The 10,000-nt window shown below is 42.4% G+C and overlaps 1 protein-coding gene across 12 annotated transcripts in view; it reads right to left on the bottom strand.

The window, feature by feature from the left end:
* The window catches only part of EBF3 (EBF transcription factor 3), a 121,893-nt gene that overhangs the window by 38,186 nt on the left and 73,707 nt on the right, over positions 1–10,000 (bottom strand). For 8 of the 12 annotated variants that reach the window (XM_063339437.1, XM_063339428.1, XM_063339430.1 and 5 more), the window contains exons 8-9: positions 6,052–6,133; positions 2,905–3,049 (exon numbers count right to left, since the gene is read on the bottom strand). In XM_063339437.1, the coding sequence (XP_063195507.1) occupies positions 2,905–3,049; positions 6,052–6,133 (227 nt within the window). The remainder of the gene's footprint in view (positions 1–2,904; positions 3,050–6,051; positions 6,134–10,000) is intronic. The other 4 variants (XM_063339432.1, XM_063339439.1, XM_063339436.1 and 1 more) reach the window with 1 other exon arrangement.

Raw genomic sequence — 10,000 nt, 5'->3', positions numbered from 1 at the left:
AAAAAAAATTAAAAATTCGTTCTACGCCGCTGTGCTGGGAGGTATAACAATTGTTTTTCCTCCAGTTGCATTCAACTACTGTAAATAATTTGCCGTGCTTTTTGTGAGCTCAAAGGATTCAATGGCAACCTTCCACAGTAGCAGCAGGGGGAATTAGTTTACTTGGAAACGATCTGCGAGTGTGTGTATATACTGCTGGTGAATATTAGATGATTGGATAATGAGGTGTTAGCAAGGAGAGGCTACAGAGAAGTAAATATCTGTGGTTTTTAGCGGGCACTTTTCTTTAAAGAATGTGTTACTAATGCAAAGCATACCATCCTAGATGGAAGATAGGGCCTGACGGCCCCGGGGACGCAACTAACTTGAAGCATGACACAAAACACCATCATTTTAAGCAGGGTGTCAGTGTCCGGTGTTACACCCTGACCAGGAGGAAACAAAGATGTTCAAGCCAGCGAGGTTACGATTTGGGGGACGTCCTTCGCAGGCGACACCGTCCCCGTTGCGAGAGGCCAGAGCTCGTTCCCTCTCCACTACAACCCCGAGAAGTGGCGGGGCTGATCCCAGCAGGAGCAGAACCGGTGGGAGAGGCCGGTTTTCCCGGCGCTGCCCGGGCTCCCGGGATGCCCAGCACTTCTGCATCCCCGCGACTTTCAGCTCGTTTGAAACCCCGGCTCCGCGTTCTCTCCTGCGTTCAAGGGCGTTTTGATTCGCTGCCGCCGCATCACAGGAGCGTTTACTTTGAGTTATTTAGTTACTAGAATCGTTACTAGAAGTAGGACTTCAAGAAGCAGGCGTCACGTTTTCACGTTCGTTTACAGCAGTGCAGCTTATGCGAACGAGCGTTTATGGGAGGTTAGGCAAAGAGGATTTGGCACTCTATTTTTAACGTTTAAATAAAGCAAATCAATTGCCACACCGCAAAAAGAAAAAAAAAGGAGCTATCGGTTAGTGACATTTATGTAGATTTTCTGCAGCATGTAAAAGTGGCCTTTATTTTTCTAAGCGGTATTTTCTGCTTAGAGTCAAATTCTTTCCGCGCAGCTTACAAAAATAAATACTTGTTTTTTGCTAAGATCATAATAGCTCATTAGAAGAGGCTGAATTTGGACCTAGACTAAAACCTAACACCACAGGGCTGAGCATGCTTACTTGAACCTATAATGTTGCTAGTTCTCGCTCTCTGGGGAAGGAGAGGACTAGGGGAGAGGATTCAGCCTTCTTAATTGTGAACCTCATTAGTGACGGTTGCTAGGCAAAACACACACCTACTTTCAGTGCATATGAAAGAGATAAACAATACGTCATAGACCATAATGACTCTGGTGCTCAGGGCGACCTTTAATTATTATATTTTTGTTCTCTTATACCTTAGTTATTAATGCAGAAAAACAAATTAGTTTTGTGTGTGTGGACTGCAGCAGATTTGTAAATCGTTTCCCATTTTTTGATGTCTAGATCGTATTTCCTTCTGATAATTGTTGCTTGCCTCATTCTTTTCTCTGTGTGCCCATTGGTAAATACTATTTGAAACGTAAAATGACAATGATTGTATTAGCAGCTTAGTATGCTGTTATTACTTTAATTAATTTTATTAGTGTAAAAAGCCATGATCCTGTCAATATGTTAGTACCAACTCGCAAGAGGAGGCCCATGCGTGGGCCACGCAGCCGCACGTCGAATCGCAGCGGGTTGGAGGACTCTACCTCTTTGAGGACTGAAGATGTATTTGATCCCTATGCATTTAATTTTTGGTTAGCCCTGAAGTGATCCGGCAGTGGGACTAGTTAGTTGGTCATTGTAGGTCCCTTCCAACTGAAAATATTCTATTCTATTCTATTCTATTCTATTCTATTCTATTCTATTCTATTCTATTCTATTCTATTCTATTCTATTCTATTCTATTCTATTCTATTCTATTCTATTCTATTCTATTCTATTCTAATTCCATTCCATTCCTATCCTATCCTATCCTATCCTATCCTATCCTATCCTATCCTATCCTATCCTATCCTATCCTATCCTATCCTATCCTTTTATTCTCTTTTAATTTTATTAAAAAACAGGTTGCCTGAGAGCTGGTTTGTATCTGGTTTGTATCTTTACGTTGGTGTATTCTACAGCGCAAACAAAGTGATTTTTAAATCTAAATGATTATTTGGGGCTTTGTGGGAGAATAAATACGTGTGTGCACGTGTACGAGCGCAGCTGGGATTGTGTGCGAGTGATTCGGAGGCTGATGGGCTCCAGAAAGATAGTATTTCACAATTCTGGATTTTCAGAGACACTTTCCATTCTCCTCTTCATCTCAGACTATCTTCTTTTAGCAGTTCAGGCAAGAAGTCAATCACATTGAGTCAGTCTGAAGAAAAACATTTTATGCTGTTTTTCTCATACAAACCCCCTCCTGCCGTAATCTGCAGTAAGGCCCAGCCACAGGAAATTGACCTCACAGTAAATTCTTTACAGATTCGGTCATGTTTTTACCATCCACTTAAACTTGCATACATAACCTGAGACTGTACCTCTGGATCAAGGAATATGACAAGCCAAAATAAAATCAAGTCAAATTAAATAGCAAGAAAAAGCTGCAAGCAAAACAAGACTGAAAAAAAAAAAAAAAACCCAAATAGAAAAAGATGAAAAATTGGTTGTGACTGCAAAACTGTAAGTATTAAATAAAGAAAGAAGTCAGAAGCAAATTCAGGAGCGGCCGTATTCTGGTTGACAGGGGCTGAGAAATACTAATGGACTTTTTTAATGGGTGGTTTGATGGATGAGAGAAGAAATTATGTAAAAGTAAATGTAGTAGTGTATCAACATAAAGTATGGTGCAAAAAAAAAAAAAAGAAAAAAAAAAAGCATTGCAAATAAAAAAAAGACATGTAAATGTGTGCCTACCATTTTCCAGATAAGAAGGGGCCGTACCTTCTGAGGGGTCAAGGCGGCGAGCCCGCCTCCCGTGTTTGGAATTGTTGTGTACAAACATGTTGTCTGAGACAGCCAGCACGTGGCCATCCACATTGACTGTTGTTGATACAACAACCTGCAAAAGAAAACAACAAAAAAATCCAAATGTAAGAAGCCCCGCGTATTTTCACAGCCGTGGATACAGAATCACGTCTTCTTTTAAGACAAAACACCACCACAGCCCGGTACTTTTCACTTTAAAGGAAGTGAATGACAACTCTGAATACATCTGTGTTTATGTGGCTAACACTGGTGATTTTTAACTCACAATTGTTTCTCTTCAGAACCTGCTACACTAATTAGAGTTTAATCTCCTATTATGCTAACAAATGAATTCAATTCAGGGAAATATTCTTCTAGCCATTAGTTTCAGAAACACCCCTCTAGCCACTCATTTTAAAAGCTGCTGTTTTGATTGATCTGTTGATATATTGATTAGATAGTTTATCTAATTAAAATTTGTTCACTTGAGACTGTCTTCAACTGAAGGGTTGTGAGGATTCCAAATAAAAAAAGCTTAATAAATCAGGAACCATCCTAACTCCCCATTTTTTCTTCAGTAAATGATCTCCAGGTCAGTTTCACAATTACATTTAATGTCTGATAATGAACTTTTTTGCATGTGAAAAGACCGAGTTGAATATGAATAGTGAAAGTGTTTTCAAACCATGAAAAGTATCCCTTCTCAAGTTCATTTGGATGGTGATTGACCCTGGTATGTCAATGGAATTTCCTCCTTTATTTTTGAGTGAAAGGCTCCTATTCTTGTGTCCAGGTTCAGAGTCCGGCCATAGAAGAGATGATGGATAGGGCCTTCTTTGGCTTCCAGCTGCTTCTCAGTAGAAAATGGAAAAGGAACGTATGCAAAACGCACAACCTTCCCGATAAAAACACCTACACAATGGGGTCGTGAAACTCCTTCCGGAAACGATATCGCATGAACACAAGCCAAAGAGGAAACCGTGAGTTGCGCCTGGGTTTGTGTGGAGCACGGCTTCGTAGGTCGATCGCTATTATCCCAGATAGACATTTACATCTTATTTAAATACTCCAGCACGGACCCTGTGGTGCGGGTTCCAGATTTTCTAAACGAAGTAATCGCTGCAGAATTTTCTTTGGGGTTTAATGTTAGTAGAGTCCTTAAAGTCAATAGCTAAGTTAGGCCTTATCAACCCTACTGGTGACGGTGGCAACAGCTAGTACACATTTGAGCTTTTATCTTCTATTCATTTCACCGTCGGGTATAACAAAAATGACTGTCAGGGTTCTCACACCAGCTCCTGTACCCAAACACTTATGGAACAAAAATCGAAGGGGTACAACTAGCCTCCCTTCGCACAGAGCTGCTCCAAGGCATCAGAAGAAAATTCTTGTCTGCTTCTATGTTTTGGATCACCTCTGATCCTGTTTCTTATTCACAGCCCGTAATTAGCTTTCAGCTATCACAGCACCTTTTCTGCGCATCCTGCCTCCTTGGAGACAGCCATCTGCGGTACCCTTTGGAGCAGCCCGAGGGCAGTTCTCTGCCAGGCTGCTCTGCTCCCCTACCTTTCTCCTCCCAGAAGTGGACACTTTCCCTCGTGTCAACACCCGCCCTGGAGAGTGCTGAGGCTGCACACTCACCTCGGCCGCAGAGCTGCTGCCAGGCCACTGGCCTACCTGCGTTCACTTTTAATGAGATTCGCAGACTTTAAGAGATACCACAAAACGTACAAGTGCAATTTTCAGCAAAGATTTCTGGATTTGGTTCCTAGAACACGGTATATTAAAAAGACAGAGAAAGGTGTGTATAAAAACGACAACTATTTTTGTTCTGTCATGTATATATAGGTCAGTCACCAAGGGAAAATACTGTAGTTCAGCAAAAGAAAGTAGACATGCTACGCTTTGTTATATCGGCTTATTCCTGCAGCGCACCTAAAGAAAGGTGCTGAGACAGTGAAACCAGTTAAAAATATTGTTCAAGATCTGACATACTGTTAAGTCCAGTTAAACCTTCTGAGAGGCAGGGAGATTAGCTAAAGAGACCCAGGGAAGTCTTTCTAGTGCCTACTGGCTCCATTGTCGACCACAAGATCACTCATGACTGATGCTTCATTTAGTCATCGGTGAGACAAAGAGGACATTTCCACTCATTCCAGGTTTGACCTTCTGTTCTGTTCAGATGGATCAATATCACCAATGCCACGTGAAGCTGAGATGCATGAGAAATGGAGGCTTGGCTCAATTGTTTTGAAGAAATATTTTTTTCCAGCTACAGAGCTTTTCTGTTGGCTGGCTCAGGGGTGCTGGCTTCACCGGTTGGTTGGCTGTGCATGAAAACAGATGTCACATGTTTTGCTATCAAGTTTAACCGCAAGTTATTCTTCTGAAAAGTACAAAAGTTTTGAACATCTCGATACTAGTTTATTATTAGTCTCAAATATGAATCATCGTGACACATTTTGAAATAAGAAGCATATATTTCCCAACGAGCATTTCAAATGACCCCAAACACAGAGGAAATCATTTGTCCGTCACGTCAGCTGTCTCTCTGTAGTGTTATGATTCACCACAGGACATTTCAAAAGCTGTAAGAAGAAGGTGAAGTATTAAACATTTTCTAGCACAACTGGAATAAAAATATGTGGCTAGGACCACCACTGTTGGATTTACAAGTTGTGAATGTGAAGAACCCCTGTGTGAGATCCAAACTTCCCTGCGCTCCACCGTCACCTCTCTTAGTAAGATTCTGCTACTCGGTCTACATGTGGGAAACCTCTGCAGGTCTGAGCCCACACCACACTACAACGCAAGCGTTAGTATGACGGAAAACCAGGGAAATACTTCCTGAGGAGAGACCTACTTGCTTCAGCATCAATCCCTTACAGTCCACTGCGGAACCCGGCGAGACCCAACAACCAGCATTTACATTTGTGGGGGAACCATAAAAGATCAACAGTGGGTTTTTTTAGAGTCACGCAGCATTGGAACTACACTAAGTCGAAGCACTGATACTGCTTTTTCATTTAAAAAGCTCAAGATGAAGATGCGAGTAAGTCTTTTACATATCGTTTGTTCTTTAAGAGGGATCTGTACCTGGAATCTTCGCATGTCTCGCGGGTTGCCTGCATTCTTCAAACAGTTCTGATTGCACTTGAGGAAAAACTTTAGAAAGAATCTATAAAAACACAAAATTGAAATCTATTAGATTCATCAAAATGTAAATCCAATTTTAAAAAAGTTTAATAAAATTTAATCATAAATAGTTATACCCAAAAGAATACTGGTAGTGAAATATTACTTTCTTATTAGTTAATGAACTTATTTTAAAGCATAAGATCTCTGTTGTAAACAGAACATTATTGCCAGGGAAAGGCAAATTTATATTTTTAATTTTTCAACAACTACAAATGTATTGACTCCAGGCCATATCCTTAGCTCGGTGTGGGAAAGTTGATTTCAATGACTCATTGACTTCAAAGGCAATGACTTACACCAGATGAGAATTTGTCTCTATTTTTTTAATACGTTTTATTTTTTCACAACTTATATGAGCAGTAATGACCTCTACATCGAAACATTCCAAGGTAATGAATGATCAATCTTCTGAAAAACACTTGGCGTTGCCTCCGGTTTGGAAACTCTCGCTATTCAAAGGGACTCGATCCAACTCCTGCTGACTCCAGGGACATCCAAGCGGGATCTGCCCACCGGCAAGGCCCCAGTTCCCTCATTGTTTTTGAAAGGAAAGGAACATGGCAAATTAGGCCCTGTCTTATGACCTCTTCAACCTTTACCAGCCTTTAACTGTGAGGAGTCACTCTACCCAGGGATGGAAATCCAGCTTATTTTTGCTGAGCGGCAACCAGCAATTATTTAGGACTAACCCTTATCATCGAGGCATCTCCCAATAACTATTTTTGTAGCATCGCTGCCTCCCAGGAACACAGCAAGCGCGTATAGGAAGGGGAAAAGCTTGCAAAGGTGCAAACTCCTTTATGCCGCGCTCCTGTAACTGCTGGGGAACGAGGTGATATGGGATGTCTCCACCCTCCAGGCTACGCAAGCTGGGGGGATCCTCACCATCCTGCGCTTGTGCAGGAGGATGTTCACAGCCTAACGCCTCCTCTTTTCTTTACATAGCTATATTTTCCCATTTCATAATTAAAAAAATATTCTATAGGTCTGGTTTTTGGCTAATGACTGACGGCTAATGACAAACAAGGCTCAGGACTTTCTAGTCACCCCCAGTTTCTCAGATGCGCCACCCAGCAGCTTGTGCTGCCCAACTTCATACACGCTGAACAGCAAGGTTAGGTGGAGCTTTTATATTTAGAATATCATAGAATCATATAGAATGGTTTGGGTTGGAAGGGACTTTGAAGATCATCCAGTGCCACTCCCTGCCCTGGGCAGGGACACCTCCCACCAGCCCAGGTTGCTCCAAGCCCCATCCAACCTGGCCTTGAACCCCTCCAGGGATGGGGCAGCCACAGCTGCTCTGGGCAACCTGGGCCAGGGGCTCACCACCCTCATGGTGAAAAAATATGAACTTTTATTTATTCATGTCAATCTTTATAAATGGCTGTGACTATTCTTGTCGTATACACCTCACAGAAGTTTCCATGTGCCAGCAGCATTCCTGGCAGGAGGCAAGCCAGGTGCCTCTTCCCTTCTTCAGCACCCAACATGGCCCAACTGCGGCCGACAGAAAGTTGTGCCGCATTGCGCTCGCTCCTGCAGAGCTTTGAGGGTCAGACAGGAGCACTATGGGCATATCCCCACATCACAAAGTAGTGCTTTTAATCACAGCTCTTCCTTGTCAGTAAAACCTTGAGCAGGACCCTAATATTGATAGGGGATGCCAACGCTGAAGGGGCAATCTCTCGTATCAGAGAGGCAAGGAGGCAAGCGATGAGGTTTACTGAAACTGTGCATAAATAAATTGATGCTGCCAGTTTAGCTGAACTTATGTTTCATTAAAACTTTCTACCCCAAAATCTGTACAGCGGTTTTAGCTGTCAAGCTGAGATGGATTTCTGCAGTGGTTGACATGGATGCTCACCTGAACTCAGGATTTCTGGACACTGTTGCAGGGACACTATCAGCAACTCCATGAAACCACATTTTTGTTAGCCACCCTAATTTTATCTGCCTTGATTTTGGCTTTTTTTTAAGGCACTTATGATCTCCAGATCAGCTGAGTATAGGCTAAATGTGACGGCATTTCCATCATACCTCTATTCTTTTTTGCACACTTTCCACTGCACGGACTGTGACTGTGATGACGTGCAAGGACCAGTTGATGCCCGTGTCAGTACGGGGACACTGGTGACAGCCCCAGTCAGGAGCTGGGGAGAGCCTCCAGCTTTACAGCTCCTCAGTGCCACAGCCAGGCTGAAGAGGCGTATCTTATCTATCTTTTTTCTGATCTCAAATGGGTGTTGTGAGGCTTATTGAGCTAATGTTTGTAAATTGCTCGGAAATTCTCCAATGAATTGTGCACTAGGAATGCTAAGTATTGCTCCTCGTGGATTGTTTTTAACGTGAAGCGTTCGTGATGAATTGTTTCTATACAGAGAGCTCACATCCAGTCAAAAAAACGGGCCATTAAGCACCCTTTCACTAAACATCAACTGGAACTGATATTTATTCAATTATTTGGTGAAAAGGACCCACGCTTGGTGGAATTAAACACCTTCAAGTTTACTAGGATGACCCTGGTACTGGGCTAAATATTGAAGCCACAAAGCTGGGGTCAACACAAGCAGCACTTGTATTTCAGCTCTGCTACATCCCTGGATACTGAGATATCTTATTTTATTTTTTAACCTGTGTTTTCAGAGAGTTCATGGAGAGTACAGGTGGCATCAAGACAAGATTTTCAGAGGAAGGCAACACAAGCTAAAAACCATGCTCTGCTCACGCAGGGCTTTTCTCAAAGCTTGCCAGGAGAAGAAAACTGACTCGATGGTTCCTCTCAGCTGACCAACAAGGACCGTGGGCACTACGAACCCAGCCCTACGGCAGAGGAACAGGGATGGACGCTTTCCCTGTGAGCTCTGCGCTCCCGGGACACAATCGCTGCCACGCAGCAAGAAGCGAGAGCTCGGTTTGGTCATCTCTCAAACTTTGTGGTGACCAACAGAACGAGAACGCAAGCCTTTCCGGATTTGCCACTCCCTGCTATATTTTGTATTGTACACACAGATTGTAGTCTTTTTTAATAAATACAGCCTTGCAGAATCGCCCTCCTAAACATACTAAGCTGTTCCTAAAATACCGATACGGGGAAAAATGCAGTCTTTGAGATGTTCCTGTGCTCTGATTTTTTTTCCTGCTGCTAGAAAGGGGACTGCTACCATCTTAATTAAAATGTATTGCCTACCACAAGACTTCACTATTTTAAGATAAAATTTACATCTTTTATTGACTCCCCTCACCTATACACTTAGCTCGCGATGCCTCTCAACGCCCATCTGCCATCCGCGTACAGTAAGTCACTTGATATTCCACCCACCAATTTTTCCTAACAACCACTGTGCAATTAAACTCAACACGTTCTGTTGCGAGGTAAATTAGGCACACCTGCGGCCAGACTTCATTTGAACTGCATCAGAAAAGGACCTAACAAGGTGAGAGCGTACCACAAAGTTATAGGCCTGTCAAGCAATTAGGTTTTCACTTCTGGGACATCCGCACAGTGCAATTATGCTACACATTACAACCTGGCTAATCTTCTGAACAAATGTCATGTCTCGGAGAAGCTAGTAAAAGCAGTTCATCTGCAAATGTGTCTGCTCTTAAGCCTCCACCTTATGCACATAACAACCTACAGGAGACTTTTTTGTGATATGAAAGATGTTTTTTGCCATAGAAGAATTTTTTAAACCCTGCAAGTGCCTTTTCATCCTTTTCACCTCTTCTTAACCTTTTTGAGAGGAGGTGTTGTAGCAAATAGACCAGAAAGACTTTTGTACTTGAATTTCAACACTAAGCAAGAAAATACTTGGCATTATAAGCACAATGTGGCTTTGGTGTGGTC

This window comes from Chroicocephalus ridibundus, chromosome 6 (assembly GCF_963924245.1).
Source record: "Chroicocephalus ridibundus chromosome 6, bChrRid1.1, whole genome shotgun sequence".
In the NCBI taxonomy this organism is placed as follows: domain Eukaryota; kingdom Metazoa; phylum Chordata; class Aves; order Charadriiformes; family Laridae; genus Chroicocephalus; species Chroicocephalus ridibundus.
This window is presented reverse-complemented; position numbering and strand designations above follow the sequence as displayed.